The following is a 17240-nucleotide window of genomic DNA, read 5'->3' on the forward strand; positions in this document are numbered from 1 at the left end:
TGGGAGCCGTGATAATACACAAGTACCAAGCCAACTGTATTATCTTATGGACCATGGAAGGCTGGGGACCATGCATTAGAAGATAGACTTGGGTGATTTATTTAATTTTCTTAGTTATCTCAATCCTTTTTCTATTGCTTTATTTTACTCAGTTTATACCAATTAAATTCATACATTTCAGTATACAGGCTTGTGTCCGTATTTATTTCTGCACACACACTTTGTAGTGCATTTGCATGCACCTTTACACCTGCCCTATTATGTTTGACTATGTTTTATTATTCAATATTTTTTCCCAGCGCCATTTGATATGTAACCACATTTTTGACGACTTCAGATATGTTGCGGGACTTTCTGCGAGTCTGCCTGTTTCTTTTAAAGCAGCAATCGATTACAAGGGAAGACCAAACATTGCTGCTTTAAAAAAAACGGACAGAATCTCAGAAGGTCCAGCAGCTTGGAAGCCATTACATTTACCCCATTTTCTCCAACTGTCAAATGAAATTCGGTTTTCTATGGCAAGCAAAGCAGAATTATGTAATTATCTTCTACAGAATGCATCCATCCCAAGTGTCATTACTTGAAAGGGAAAATCTATAGTCTTGTTTGCTGTAACACATCCTGCTGCAAAGACATAATTTACGGTTTTGCAGTTGGCACAATGGAGTTTCCTGCCCCGGTTCTAAGTATTTTGTTTGAAGTTTGAAGTCTTGATTAAACGAAGTGAGCTAATGTTATGTAGCTGCCTAACCGGATTTCTATGTAGGGAATATTCTTACTAAATATTGCTCAGGAAAGAGAATATGGGAGTTTTGACCCAACAGCTTGCAATTAATCATTATAAATAAGATTAACATAAAATTGTACAAATAGCTGAATAAGCATTAAACACTAGACATTATATAACTTAAAAGTATAAAATCATTTAAAAACAATTGGAACAATTAATTTAGAGCCAAGGGCTGGCTCGCAACTTCTAGCCAGTTGGGATTGTCTACCATAGTGCTTTGGGTGAGGATGAATAACCAAGCTACAGATGAGGTGTGCCCAGTTCTAGGCTGCCCTTCAACTGCCTCCATCTGCAGTTACCACCGGCAAGATGCTAGGCAACCACCTGCAAAGCAGCCAGCATCCCCAACAATGTCCCCACTTCACCCATTGAATATAATTGTTGTAATGTCTATTCCCACAAATAGTGATTTACTAACCAATGTATTCCTGATTTACCATAACTAGGTGTGGTTTGTCAGTGCAGTAAAAGCCTTTTCTTTTAAAATTTGGGGTATAAACCTGTTTGGAAGCGCCACCTTGTCTAGCATCAGGCACATAGAACTCTGATTCCAGCAAAGGTGTTAGACAAAGCCAGTGGTGCTCATTACCTGATGTTTGTACTCGACAGACTGCAATACCAAACCGAATCTGCTAAACACGCTGCACCCAAGTTACCAGATGGTGAGTATCAAGGGTATAAATTCATCCAAGTCCCCTAGAGGCACTTTGATGTTTGGTGCCACCCCTTTCTATAAAAAAAAGAAAACAAATATGGTGTGTGTGTGTGTGTGTGTGTGTGTGTGTATGTGTATGTGTGTGTGTGTATATCTATATATATATATAGAATGCTTGTATGAGCTGGCACTCCCTGTATGGAATAAGTTGCCCAGGTGCCTCCAATGGAGATGGGTACAAGTTGCAAAAAAGATGCGGCACTCTTTGTACAAATGTATTAAATGTAAGGTCATATATGTCATAAAAACAATTTAAGGTCATATATGTTTTTCTATGTAAAATATTTTTCTGTTTGTACTAAATTTTCATATAGTGCTATTGTGCACATTTTTATTAAATATAATTTTATAGCAAATCACAGTTTTATGCACAGGTATTTTTAGTCGCTGAACCTCTATCCCCAGGCATATTCCCATTTTTATTATACGCCACTCACCAAGGTGTTCATTTTTAGAGGGTAGCTGACACCTTGACAAATAAGGGAATACCTTGCACATTTTTGTCACTTTTCTACACCTGTACCAGTTATAGAGGGTACTGACCAGTTCAGGACACAAGTGGCGCCTTACATCTCTTTTCCCTATAATATAAATATATTCATAAATGTTTTGCAAAAATACAAGTATCATAACAGCTTACCGTAAAAGGCTTGAGACCCACGCTTTGGTGTTTTGCCTAAAGATTAAGCATCCCGGCCCTTGGCACTGGAAAACACTGAAATGAGTAATTGTATTTATAGGAAGACTGAAATTGTCACCCATGATTTATGGCTGCTCTGGCTCGCACTTAAGGGCCGATTCAGACCTGTTTAACCATATGCCACTCTAATTAGTGGAAACGCATTGTCACGCAGTCCTTCCTTTGGGCAAATTGTAGTCCATATGGATAGTAATAAAGCCAAAGTTTTTAAAAAAGTCAGAAAAAAAAACTGTGTTTTGACAACATGTGTTTCGACCAGTGTAGCTTATCAAACCTTGGAGACAGATAAGGGAGAGAGAGAACTAAAGTACCAACTTATTTCTCAAACAGTCTGTAAAATGGCAGTTAGACACTTTTTGATTTGTAACTTTATTTCTCTTCAGATAGTTAGATCTGCTGGGATCATAATTACTATTTGTAATTATGTCCTCCTTAGAAATGTGTGTGCGCCATCCATACATGTTAGGCCTGTGACATGGTGACAGAAATATTACTACACTACTATATTACTACAGTATTTCCTGTAAAAAAAAAAAATGACCTGTGCATGTGGCCTGTGAGTTATTCATCTCATAGGGTGCCGGATGATGCTCCGACAGGGGGGATCCCGACAGTCAGTATCCCGATGTCGGAATCCCGACTGCTGGTGCTCCGAGAGGGGGGATCCCGACTCACAGGGGCTATTCTCCCTTGTGGGGGTCCACGAATAGAACCTGTGGCAGGCATAGTGAGCCACCAAGCCCACAGCGTGGCAAGCGCAACGAGCACCGGCAGTCGGGATACAGACCGTCCGGATCCCCCCTGTCAGAGCGCCTTACCAAACCCATCCCATAGTATCCCAAGTGTAGAAATGGATTATAAACTCTTATGCCTGAATTAACTAATGGTTAAATCTGTTCAAGAAATACTACATTATTCAGATAAATAATGTACAAAAAGAACAGAGTGCTCTTCCTTCCCCCTACCCACCAAGATCTGGGCTTTTCCTCAAATCCGGGCCTTAATCGTTTTCTGGCTGGATAACAGCAGTATATAGGTAGCTGTCTTCATCTGCCGGATGTATTTGTTCAGCGATAAACTAGGAATGAAGCTGGGCTTAACTGGTATGTTGTAGCATGATATTTAACTTAGATGAACTTTAAGTACATAAAAAGCATCGGGAAAAGTTACGTCACTAACAGATTGTTGACATTTTTTAAGCATTCGACCATCAAGGCTTGATCTGACAAGACTCCTAATGCTATTGGTTCCTTTTATCCCCTGTTTGTTTGGTATTTTATCTCCTAACTTTCATAAATGATTTTACTTAAGTAGATTAAGAACATACACAATTGCACAGTTCACTGCAGCGTGTAAAAGGACGTCTTTCTTAAACTGTTTAGGCTTTTTATTTCAGTACTTGTTCTTAAACTGTGCGGGATAAGTTATCGTGTGGGACCGAATGTTATAGGGAGTGCCAGTGACCAGCATAAACGTTGAATATAAAACTCTGTATCCTCCCCCGCTGGGCACCTTGTTCTCAAAAGCATGTTCTGTGCTTCCCTCATTTATACAGAACAGCACAGACTGAGATGAGGAAAATGGGCAAGACGTCTTGTAACTAGACCGAAATAATATCTGTTTATTTGAAAAGAAAGAAAAGTCTCTTTAAGGCACGAGGTCAGCACAGGGTACAGCTCACCCCTGAAGGGAAATTTAAAGCAATACCAAAATTAAAATGAGATAACTGGCAAAACTACAACCACCCAGTGGCAGCCCACCACCACCAGCAAATCACTGACATATTACTGGTAGCTCCTGGCTGTGTGGCCTAGTTGCCGGCCCACCTTGTTTCGCTTCACTGGTTGCGCATGATGTCATGCAGCTGCCGCAACCCCACAATGCTGCATTGCCACCCGGAAAACCCCAACCCCACCCCCCCAAAAAAAAAAGAACTGAAAACTTTCAGGGTCATGCTTCCATTCATATTGTTATTGTTTTTACTGATGTCTAGAAGGTGGATATCTGTATGGATCATGCAAAGTAAAGGTGCCCATACACTAGTAAGATTTATCTTCAGATCTGGCTGGTTGGAACAAAAACATGGTTATGGATGAGAGCAAATGACAGTTGACCATTTGCTTGGAAATGCTGGAAAACTGACAAACTGTCATTCAGAAATTACCAGATTTTTGTTCCAACCGGCCAGATCTGTAGGTGTATGGCCACCTTAAATTTAAGAACATGGAAACCAGTGATGCTGTGGAAGCCGTGGTGCTTATTATATTGAAAATGACCTTCAATTGTTAGACAGTAAGGATCAGGAAAATGCACGGGGGGGGAGGGTCTGGTCTGGTTACCTCCCTCCTCTTGGCAAGTGCCTTAAAATGTGACAACAATAGCACTGGTATATAATATGATCATTAGAGCTGACACCACATCTGTGTAAGGGACAGAACGAAGCTGCTACACATGCACTGTTGGAGCAGCTTCTTCTACCACCTTTATGCTATGTTTGTGTGTGGATCTGAGCCCTCAAACATCGCAATAAACCAGAGAGTAGAAGAGGAAGAAGAGACAGAAGCCTTAACATGAGGTGGGAAAATGTGACCTTAGAATGCGCAGTACTGGTTCTATTATATCTGTATATTTATTTATTTTGGCATGTTGACCACTTACCTTATTTAAATGTTTGAAACAGCCTGTACTATAGACCAGGCATGTCCAACGTTGGCCCTCCAGATGTTTTGAAACTACACATACCAGCATGCTTTGCAATAGTTTTAGCATTCTCTAATAGCAAAAATGTGGCAAAGCATGCTGGGATGTGTAGTTTCACAACATCTGGCGGGCCAACGTTGGACATCTATACTGTTAAATATTAATACTCTTTCATACTGTATCCAGTGTATAAAAAGACCAATTTTCAGGGCTGTTACCGCTCCCCAAGATGCCCGCACTTACTCCAATGTGCTTCAGAGTGGGAGACTTTGGATTACATTTGGAAACCCCCTTTAAAAATGCTGCATTTGCCACTGCAAGGTGCCCATACACGGTGTGATGTACGAGTGCGATGTGATGGACACATCCCTTCCCACAGCACAAAAAGTATGTGCTGCCCAAACTTTTTGAACTAGATCGCATCGCATTTAGTTCAAAATGCACAGTGCTTTAGAACATTGCATGCATTTTGAACTAGATGCGATGAAATCTAGTTCCAACTGCACAGTGTGTATGGGCACTTTAAGGATGTTTTCAATTATAGGGGATGTCCTGCCGCATGCATCCCTCTGAATTACAGGACATTACAGCAAAATCTCAGATCAGTGCGCACCTCTGCATTTTGTAAAGAAAAATCTGCCAATTTGGTGACCACAATGTTCTGAAATGGTGCATGCCACTTCCGTCCTGCATTTGGGATTGGTAAAACTTTGATGCGATCGCAGTTCTGAATAACCATCCTCATCGGTCGCAATGTTCATCTGCAATATTTTTGTCTTGTAAATAACATTAATCATTTATAATATTACTCAGGGTTGCCGACTTTAAAAAGCTCCTCTCCGGGGGGCGGGGCTTAAACGTGACATCATTAAGCCCCGTCCCCATGAATGAAAGTGCCTACATTTGATGATCTCTGCTGAGGGGGCGGGGCTAAATGGCGCGATTACGACACTTTGGCCCCGCCCCCTCCCCGGAGATCATCAGAAAAAGGTAGTTTAAACGCTGCGGCCGGGGTGGGGGAAGCCACAATCGGGGGGGAACGGGGGTCCCCCAGAATCCGGGAGGGTTGCCCACCTTTTCGGGGGGCAGGGAGGGTGACCCGATTTTCGGGACCCTCCCGGCCATTCCGGGAGGGTAGGCAACCCTGATATTACTAGGTTAAAGCCTGTCAAAATGATGGCTTAGTGCCTATCTGCTCCTACCTCCAATCTCTGTCTTCACACACCCTCTCTCCTTATACAGCAAGTTTGAAACCTATCATTTTGGTTTCACTTTCTGTTAAGTAGTAATTTGGTCTGTAGAGTGGCCTCTAGTGGTCATTGGTGGATTGAGCCTTTTATATACAGTATGATGAATCATTATAGTAAAAAAAACTATATTTTCCACAAAAAACTATATATAATGTAAATTAAATCTAATCTATCATTGAAATATGACTGCAAACATTTAAACAATTGCGAGTTGTGTCTGATATCTGCTGTTGCAAATTTTGATTTAAATATGTAGAGAGAGATTGTTTTGTGTGGGTTATGTGCTTGTTTCTAAGATATCATGTGCACAAATGCCTGTGTCATAAAGCACATCAGCAATAGGAAATGAATGGCACAACAGGTGTCCTATCAATGCGCTTCTCAGCAGTCACATATAGTGTAATACTGTGCTCCGCTACAGACAGAAACGCCAATGTGTTCCGTTTCATTTCTGCATTTACTAGGCACACAAAGCTCCAACATCTCTGCCAGGTCCTATGACTTGCCAGGAGAATAGGACTGAACAACATACAGAGGAGTAGAGTGATTACACAGATAGTGTCCCCTCATCCCCTAGGAAAGTAACATTATTAAATAATGATTTGGGTACTTGTGTAGTTCTACGGCGGAAATATCGCATGCAATTTGTATACGATTCGATCCGCAATGTGTTTTAGCACACCCCCACTATCCACATCAGCCCGAAGTGTGGCGAGCACAGCGGTACGCGTACTCGCGATCTTTTCATACCCCCACTATCCACGTTGCTGTGGAGTTGATTTTATAAAGTGTGGCGAGCGCAACGAGCCACCGAGCCCGAAGCGTGGCGAGCATAGCGTGTCTCGCAAGGGGACTTGGAAAATGAGCCCAAAGCATGGCGAGCCCCGCGATGGAATCCGAACTGCTCCAAACACAGTCTGGCTCATTGTCCGCGAGCCGCGCTCACAAGTTTCCGTCTTTGTTCAGAAACATGAGCGTGGCCGAATGGTAATCTCACGTAATATTCTCGTGAGTCTTTAAAGGCCCGACATCCCGAGAATTTGGCGCCATTTCACACATGCTTCCATGTGTGGGGTTTGTGCTGCACAGAGGGTTTACTTTGTGCAGTGCAGAGGGGTTTGTGCAGTGCAGGGGTTTGTGCTGTGCAGGGGTTTGTGCTGGGTTATATTGTACTGGTCATACGTTAGGCAGACTGTCAGTCAGCTTTTCATTTTTAGACTGTACTGGTCGTGTGTCAGTCATCTGATGGGGACGCACGAGCGTCTCTCTTGCTTGCGTGTTCCCGTCAGCAAGGTGGAGGAGAACGGCTTCCCTGCCCATCTCTGCTTCAGGGAGACGGGCAGGGGATCAGGGGGGAGCTGGAGGCAGAGCTAGTGGAGGAGCAGAGCGGGTCAGGGGGCTGCTGCAGCCTCCGACAGAATGGGATGCAGGATTTTCTCGTGCACACGCACCCCCTTCTGGTGGCGAATGGCGATAGAATCGCCAGGAGCAGCTCAAATGAGTGCTGCTCCATCTGAGGCACTGCTTCAGTTCTTGTGTTTTTGTTTATACTGTCTGTAGGGGTCGACTATACCCCTACCCAAGCAGCTGCTTTCTTAGATAAGAAGCACCCCTTATCAGCACCCAATTTATTCTTACCTTTGGTAAACCTTCTATGGTTGCAATTGCTTGGTTGATGTGTGCTCTTTGTCATTCTTGCCTGGCCGGGAACCTCCTGGAAATCAGATCCCCTTCCCGGCACCCCTGGGAAGGTTGGGCGCAGCGGAACCCCCACACTTAATAATGTCAGCCTCTTTCTTTCTTCCTCCTATGCCATTTGGGTCTCCTCTAAGGGCTCCTCCCGGAGAGCCATTTAGCAAAGTAGGCAAGTATTCCCTTTGTTGATTGGTAGTTGGCTTTACCACCCTAACAGGGGGCAATATTATTACCCAAACAGTTGGTTAGTCACAGTCCAAGGTGAGGGGGTACCGTTTTGTTTCTTTGACTTTTTTTCCAGATACTTTTGTGGCTGGGGTACATCGTCCTCCAGTGCTGCAGACAACTGACCATGTTAAATGATGTTTTTAATCATAATAATGTTAAGTTATTGTCAGTTGGGCAATATGACTGAGGGTGAAACGTATCAAGCTAAAGGGAACAAGTTGCAGCTTGCAACCAATTACTGATAAAGTAGCTTTCATTTAGCAATTACATTTAAAAGATTGGTTGCTATGTAAAACTCTTATAAAGGTTTGGTACGTCTGCCCTCAACTCTTTCAAACTGTAACAACTTCAACTTGTGAAGTTTGTGAAATAGAGCAGTTATGCGTGGACTAAAGGCATCATCATGCTCAGATAGGCTGGGAGGGGGCGTGGCTTTTTAAATATGTACTTAATTCATCACTCTTGGGGGCGTGTCTAGCACTTAGATGCAGGGTAGTATGAATAGATTCAGGACACTGCATTCTGCAGCTGGGGACCGCAGGGAGCTGTTTCAGCTGGCACTATTTGTTATGATAAGGGGAATACAATTTGATGTAAGGGCAGGGTGATATTTGTCATTTCGAAATTGGGAAAGGGATGACACCCCACTGAAACAGCTAAATATAGTTTCAATATAGATTAAATAAACAGGCGTCTCTTTGATATTTTATGCTAATGTGAAGGTGTATAGGGGTAGATCCCAGGTATTTTCTGCTAATATGAAAGTGGTATAGGGGTAGACCCCAGGTATTTTCTGCTAATGTGAAGGTGGTATAAGGGTAGACCTCAGGCTAGGGCGTAACTACCATAGGTACAAGGGTTGCAGCTGCTATGGGGCCCAGAGTTGAAGGGGGCCCATCTTTACTGTTTAAGTAATGTTTTACACACATTCAACACCATCAGTTTCTAAATAGGGGGCCCTTAAAAAAATTTTACTATGGGGTCTGCGAATATCTAGTTACGCCTCTGACCTCAGGTATTTATGCTAAAATAAAGGTGTATAGGGGTAGACCCCAGGTATTTTCTGCTAAAGTAAAGGTGTATAGGGGTAGACCCCAGGTGTTTTCTGCTAAAGTAAAGGTGTATAGGGGTAGACCCCAGGTATTTAATGCTAAAGTAAAGGTGTATAGGGGTAGACCCCAGGTATTTAATGCTAAAGTAAAGGTGTATAGGGGTAGACCCCAGGTATTTAATGCTAAAGTAAATAGGGGTAGACCCCAGGTATTTAATGCTAAAGTAAAGGTGTATAGGGGTAGACCCCAGGTATTTAATGCTAAAGTAAAGGTGTATAGGGGTAGACCCCAGGTATTTAATGCTAAAGTAAAGGTGTATAGGGGTAGACCCCAGGTATTTTATGCTAATGTGAAGGTGTATAGGGGTAGACCCCAGGTATTTTATGCTAAAGTAAAGGTGTATAGGGGTAGACCCCAGGTATTTTCTGCTAATGTGAAGGTGATATAGGGGTAGACCCCAGGTTTTTTATGCTAATGGAAGGTGATATAGGGGTAGACCCCAGGTTTTTTATGCTAATGGAAGGTGGTATAGGGGTAGACCCCAGCTGTTTTGTGCCAATATGAAAGTGGTATAGGGGTAGACCCCAGGTTTTTTATGCTAATATGAGGATGGTTTGGGTATATAAGCCAGGATTTTTGCCTTTGTTTGTATTGCAAAGTATTGAAATCCCATTCAATGAAGTAATATTGCCAAATTAAAAATATTTTTTGTTCTTTTTTGTAGGGATCTTAAACTGGACAATATACTCTTGGACGCAGAAGGCCATTGTAAATTGGCTGACTTTGGGATGTGTAAAGAGGGGATTCTGAATGGCGTTACTACGACAACCTTTTGTGGTACACCGGACTACATTGCTCCTGAGGTAGGTGTAGGACACATTTGGACTGTTCTATAGTGAGATCAGTAATCTGTAGCTTTTCTGTGGCTCCTGCTTCTTGGTGAATCTGTGTGTAAAAAATAGGTGGTAGCCGCTCCAGATAAATATGTTCCTTAGATCAGAGCCCATCTTAGTCTAGAGACACTTACCTTTCCTGTAGCACATAGCTGATATACAGTAGCTCGCAACCATTACCTGTATACGTAATACCAATATAGATAGACCTCTTATCAGTCATCCAGGTCTGAGAGAGAAGGCACATGACTTCCATTTATATACTTTTCACACATAAAGCAAAACCCCGGATTTCTGCACGTGAACTTGGGTTTTTGCTTTGTGTGAAGGTAAATGACCTGGGTTTTTGACCTGGGTCAGTCCCAACTATTTCCCAGACTGTATATCTCAAATAGGTATAATAGGGGCGTGCAAGGAAAGATTCTCATTCATTCTACAATTTAAAACCAAGACCCTATGATATCATGACCCCACCTTACAATGTGACTATAACAGGAGTGGATCATCTACTAATTCCATTTGTGACTGAGGGTTCTCTTCTCTAAGCCCTCTTTGGTTCTCCTAGGCCCTTCTTACAGCAGAGAGTCCAAAACGTGAACCCATAATCAAGTTCTGGTTTAAGTAATGAATTCTACAGTGGTACAGGTTGAGAATATATTTTATTTGTGCATGAAACAAGGTTTCAAAACATAAAACAAAGTTTGTTTACTATCTCGGGCACTAATTTGAATTCTACAGTAAGAAATAAAAAAATGTGCACATATTTAGTGCCAGTTACATATCATGCCCCCAGTAGTGCCAGTTACAGATGTCCCGAATAGTGCCAGTTACAGATGTCCCCAGTAGTGCCAGTTAAATATCATGACCCCGGTGGTGCCAGTCAAAGATGTCCCCAGTAATGCCAGTCACAGATGTCCCTGGTAGCGCTTTTACCAAAAAACAATAGTACATTCAGGCAACTATGGTTTTCGGTATAACTTGGATAACCGATATCTGCATACCTAACTGTCTGACTCTAGGCCATCTAGGAGGTAATTACCACCTTCACTGATCAAGATGACGGTGACTGGCCCTGTAGCTCATGGCTACCCAGCTCAAGTCCCACTTATCTTCAGCAGCGCACAAGCGTCAGGTGTGAAAAGAACTACACAGCAATCACTTAGCACAAGGTGTTTTTTTCCTCCACTGTCATAGTAAAGGGTGGACCATTATAACATGTCTTGGTCAACTCCATCATGACAGCCATCATGGAATTCTGTTGTTCTGTGGTTTGAAAGCCAGTGGTCCTACAGTACCTTAGTAGATTTTGCCTGGATTCCTAGACAAATACAGGAGTTGCTGGCTGTGGCAGCTTCCAAAAACAGACCTTCAGCCACAGGACTGGACTTTGATGGAGCAACCGACGTTGCGTCTTTCCAGCGGATTAGCGAACGCAGCCAGTGGACGTCTCTGTACAATTTCCAGGGGCTGCGGCATTAGCATATACTCACAGTACCACTGTGTACAAAGACGTTGCCTTGAATTAAATAGCATCCACGGCTGTATCAAGACCGTAAACATTGACTATTGACTTTCTGTCCCACCATAGCCTATGGAAGAACAGAAAGTCAGTAGTTTGATGAAGATTGTTTCCGTTTTTTTTGTTTAAAGTGAAACCTGTTGGCTTCTGTGTGACAGGGGGAAATCGTTGACTGCAGGGTCCTTACCTTAGTAACGGGATGTCTGGTACATGAGATTTTGTGTTTGCTGATCTTTCATTGATTCCTCTTGAATAACATTTTTTCCTTTCTGTTATTCCCAAGTGAAGACATACAGTGCCAGAAATACTCGTTTTCATTATTATTGGGTCTAAAAATACATGTCTGACTGTGACCAATTAAACAGATGCAGGCTTTGTAGCATAATAAGTTAATTCAATACATTTCTAAATTTTTCCGTTTCTTCTGAGAAATGCAATTGGGTTGAGGACTTTGACGGTATCTTCATTGGCAGTTTATCAAAAATTCCTAGCATGTTAATGGCCCGCCGATCTCACAAGTAAACATAATAATAATATTTTTTCAGATTGTCTATGAAATTTGAATGTTAGGGAAATTACTTTATAAATGCATGTCATATGCTTGGGTTCACTTATTATGTTGTCTGTAATGAGAAATACACCATGCAGCCAGGTCTGGAGTCATAGGCACTTTAAGAGAGGAAGGGGCTCAGGTGCAGGCTTCTATTGGGCCCCCTCCTCTCCGGCGGTGCAGTAGACTCCGGCATTGTATCTACTGTGCATGTGCAGGTCTCCGGGAACATGGCTCCCACATTGAGTTCCCAGGACATCTCTATTGCACAGGCATGAATCACCATAAATGGCTACGACGGCCATCTTTCCAGTGGTTTGCATCTGTGCAGCCAGCGCCAGGCTGATGGAGAAGTTAGTATAGTTAAATGGATTTATAGATAAACCAGGGTCTGGAGTGCAGGCCATATGCTCAGTGGGCTTTTGCCTAGAGGTGGCAGTGCCCTAGAGGCAGCATTTTCCCCGCCACCTCTGTATACTAAACTTTTAATTTCCCTACAATCACTGACTAATAGACATACTGATCTTTTCCCCCTTCATTTGTTGGGAAAATAAGAACAAAGTTAGGGTAATCCGGGACATTCAGTGTCCACTGAGCCCTAGGCAGGAGCCTACGTTGCTTAATTGGGGGATCTGTCTGTAGTGGCCAGCGTTAGAATCCCATTCCCAAAGCCACATATGACAGCGAGCTTCATTCCAGTTTCCTTTTTCTTGTTACAGATTCTACAGGAATTAGAATACGGGCCCTCTGTGGACTGGTGGGCACTAGGTGTCCTGATGTATGAGATGATGGCTGGGCAACCTCCATTTGAAGCTGACAATGAAGACGACCTCTTTGAATCCATCCTTCATGACGACGTGCTGTACCCAGTGTGGTTGAGTAAAGAAGCGGTCAGCATTTTGAAATCAGTGAGTCGTCATTGCATTTGTTTTTTTCTGTTATTCCTAAAAACTGAAATTGTCTAATACAGAGCAGCTACCCGCAGGGAGTTCAAGTACAGTTCATGGTGCCACTGCTGGGATAATGGGGCCTGGGATAAATTACACTTCTTGTGGGAAAGGAACATGATGTTTGTGTTCTGTGCTGTTGTGTGTTGCTAAAAACCCAAGCAATGGAGAATTGTGTTATAGGGGAAAATCCGACAAAGCTGATGTCTCTTATCTGTCTGACCGTTTCCAGTTTGCTTTGCCTGCCAATCTTTGGGACACAAGTAAGGACAATCATGTTGTACAGTCACTGCCGGATTGCCACAAGTGCTCCTCATGCTCATACATGTATTTGTATTTCCAATTCAACACAGTCATTTTTTCCCTCAAGGTGCACAACAGGGTTCTTGCTATTGAATTAGAGGAATACATTCAATCTACTGTATATATCTATCCGGTGGGATGCATCACATATAGAGTTTAAAGAGCTTTTGTCCATATGTATATATTTCTATATATGTCCACACACATCTGTCCTCTATTTGTTACAAGTCACGTTACACGGTGTGAATAGTACACGCAATCCGCATGCGCTGTTCCTATATTCTGTGAGTGACTGTGTATCTGCAAACCAAATCATTTTAACGGGAAAAGTCAGGCACAAAAAACAAAAACTGCTCTGCGTAACGGAATCTGAGTCTATAAAGATAATTTCACCATAGTCCTCAGTATGACATTATGTAAGGTCTTTCAGGGGCCCTGAAAATGTGGTGGTCTTCCCCACCCCAGACCCTGCCCTATTAGGCTTTAGACAGATATTCTCTGAGATGGTTCCTTCCAATGCCAGAGGTACAACTAGGATTAAGGTGCTACAGTATATACAATTCTGGCTGTATGCTTATATGGATACTAAAATACACATTGAAAACACAAGTAAAAGAAGCGCAAGAGCAGGGTAAGACCTCAAAATGACTGGTATAACTAACACACACACACACACACTGTTGTTTATAGGAAAATTGAAAGTGAATGGCCAGGGGTCTAGGGGATTCTTTGGCCCCCCAGAAGCTTTAGGGTTTATGATAGTGTTATACAGTATGGACTCTTCTTTAGCCCTCCTGCTACCAGCTGAGACTACAATGCTAAGGGACAGCCAATCAGCTCCAACTTGCCATGTCACAGGCTGGGTTTGAAAACAGGTAGGAGCTGATTGGCTGCTTGTTTATTATTCTCTTTAATCACTTTTTGAAGCTTCATACATCTGGCCCAAGTCATTTAAAATGAAAAGCAATGTTCGCAATCATGAATGTCACAATTATCTTGCTACAAACCTTGTCGCAGCAAATGCTCCAAATGGTGGATCTGTTGGAAGGGAATTAAAACAATGCAATGCACATTATCAGACAAAAATTGACAGGATGCCAAAGATCCTCCCACTCTTCTGGGAAAGTTGGAATGCACTGTTCCTTTAAGGTTACTTTAAACTAACTCGTTGGATAAAAATGTTTTCCTGTTAGTGGCATTCTAGGGCATCAAAACAAGACAATTGTTCTCTAGTTTAGAGCGGTAATATTAGGAACCATACCCAAAGTATCTGGCATGGCTTACACTGTACATGCCAGCACGGTTTTCTGGCTGGAATTAATATTTAAGGTTGTGTAATTCTCTGACTCTAGTTTCCAAATATTAACAACAGAATACCAATAGCTAAAAATAATAATAATTAAATACACAAGCAAATGTGATCCTGCTTAAACAAGAGAGGTGTGGAGAGAATAACAAAATAATGATGTATGGAACACGTAAACAGTAGGATTACTTTTGAAATATGATTCAAAGCCTTTAATATGTAGGACACCTGGGGTTTGATATGAAGCCAGAATACAGTGTAATCCTGTCCAGTGTACAGGAAAGTCCTTAAAGGGAAAATTATCTTTTTTATAAGAAAGGATTATTATAAAAATAATATAGTACAGGTTGAGTATCCCTTATCCGAAATGCCACAAGCATTTCAGATAAAGGATTTTTATGGTTTTTGGATTATTTTTTTTTAACATACTTACCTGGTCCACCCGATGGTCCACAGCATTCCACGGAGGCCTTCAGGATCTTCTTCAGAGGTCCCGGGGGGGAATTGCGCGACTTTGCAATGCAATGCACTCCTGGGACTGCTGGAGACGCTGAAGAAGATCCTGAAGGCCGACGTGGACATCGAGGGACTTGGTTAGTATGAAAAATATCCATAAAAAACACGTTTTTGGGAATATTTTGGATAAGAGATCTCCGGATACGGGAGACTAGACCTGTATGTGGCATAAATAAATTATTATGTGATACATTTTTTGTGCCACAAAATTTTTAATTCATGTTGTTCCCTTTCTCAGTAGAGCTTAATATAATATTTCACATATACCATTGACGGGGGTGTTATGATGTGTCAACATTCATAATATCGAAATGAGAACATCGACGTTTACCTTCTCATAATAATTCATCATACAGACATGTTAGAATATCATGCAAACATTTAGAAAAAACCTATCTGGCGCTCTTCAAGATGGGGGGTTGTTCTGTGATATGAAGCCTCAGATATCCTTCCAGCTCACAGGTTGATGGACCCTGGTGGTGCCCCAATGGTCCCCCGGCGTCCCCCCAGCATGCATGGTGGCTTTCAGGATCCTCTTCAGTGGTCCCAGGGGTGCATTGCACGAGTGCGCAAGCATGCCGTGACATCACCGGCGCACTTGCGCAATGCCCCCTGTGACCAGAGATGCCGCTGAAGAGGATCCTGAAGCCCGCCGTGGATGCCGGGGGACGAGGTAAGTATGAAAAAAGGGGCAGGGGGGAAAAAGACAACAACATAAAAAAAAATTCTGAAAAACCACGGTTTTCGGAATATTTCGGTTTTTGGATATACGGATAAGGGGTACTCAACCAGTACAGCTATTTTAATCCACACAGAATGACATAAAACAACATACGATCACACTTTTAAATGTAACAAAAAGCAATTCTTAAATTCCTCATTGGTAAGCGCTACTTTTTCTTGCCTTTTTTGTTCTTCTATTCTGGAACCTACTCAGTCCCTTAAGTAGCAGCTTTGTCTTGACCTCACACTCCTTATCAGCGCCCATCTGTCCGCCCTAGGGTGGCCTTTTGTTTGCAACAAAAAGCAAGGCTGGGAGTGGTGAATAAATTGGTGCAGTGGGTTATTACCGAGTTATACAGAACAGTTCTATTTGCGCATGTGGTAAGTAAATGAGTCCCGGACACACTATCGTTTTCCCAACGAATGCTCACTCAGTCTTAGTCTGCCGTCTCATTCAGCTCCACTCCTACAGCCACCACCGACGTGTTTCTACCCCAACTGGGGTCTTTTTCAAGGTGCAAATAATAGACACAGTGTTAGAATGTTGATATGTCATCCCTGCTAGTCCAGCGGTCACTTGGCTGTCCGTGATGGCTGCATTGGCTCCAGTGGTTCCATTCAGGCCCCAACAGTCACGTGACAGTCACTTCTGGGTCAGATCCCTATCCTTCATTGTTTCAGTAACTACTATTACTATCCCTACCTTAATCCCTCCACCTAACCCTCCATCTATTGCCTATCATCCTGCTCACAGCCTAATGTTCACCTCTTACAGGTCAGAAAGCCCTTGCCCTTGATGCCTTTCTCTATCTTTCCTGTATGGCTGCTTCATCAGAAGGTGCTTCTGTATTGTAAATTATTATTTATATTATTGTTTTTATGGGATGCTTTTAACATCCCAGCGTTCATGATGCCAACAGTCAGAATACCTGCGCTGGCATCTTGACTTGATGCCACAAGAACGACGCCAGAATCCTGATATTGTTGTGCATCCCTATGACCTTTATTCAGATCTGATCGCAGTACAAATTTGTTTGGAAAATGGGCAAAACCATGTGCACTGCAGGTGGGGCAGATGTAACATGTGAAGAGAGAGTTAGATTTGAGTGAATTATTTTGTTTCTGTGCAGGGTAAATACTGGCTGCATTATTTTTACACTGCAATTTAGTTTTCAGTTTCAACACACCCCACCCAAATTTAACTCTCTCTGCACATGTTACATCTGCCCCACCTGCAGCGCACATGGTTTTGCCCATTTTCCAAACAAATTTGTACTGCGATCAGATCTGAATAAGGACCAATGTGTTCCGCTCTTACATTTACAGTGGAAGTAATAGGCATATTACGTTCCG

At 42.5% G+C, this 17240-nt stretch overlaps 1 protein-coding gene across 1 annotated transcript in view; it reads left to right on the forward strand.

Moving 5' to 3' along the window:
- Nucleotides 1-17240, forward strand: part of PRKCE (protein kinase C epsilon) — a 316511-nt gene that overhangs the window by 285030 nt on the left and 14241 nt on the right. Inside the window, exons 12-13 of the mRNA XM_083175726.1 lie at nt 9855-9993; nt 12812-13000. Coding sequence (XP_083031852.1) covers nt 9855-9993; nt 12812-13000 — 328 coding nt within the window. The remainder of the gene's footprint in view (nt 1-9854; nt 9994-12811; nt 13001-17240) is intronic.

The sequence above is a fragment of the Crinia signifera genome, chromosome 3 (assembly GCF_055691185.1).
Source record: "Crinia signifera chromosome 3, ASM5569118v1, whole genome shotgun sequence".
NCBI classification, from domain to species: domain Eukaryota; kingdom Metazoa; phylum Chordata; class Amphibia; order Anura; family Myobatrachidae; genus Crinia; species Crinia signifera.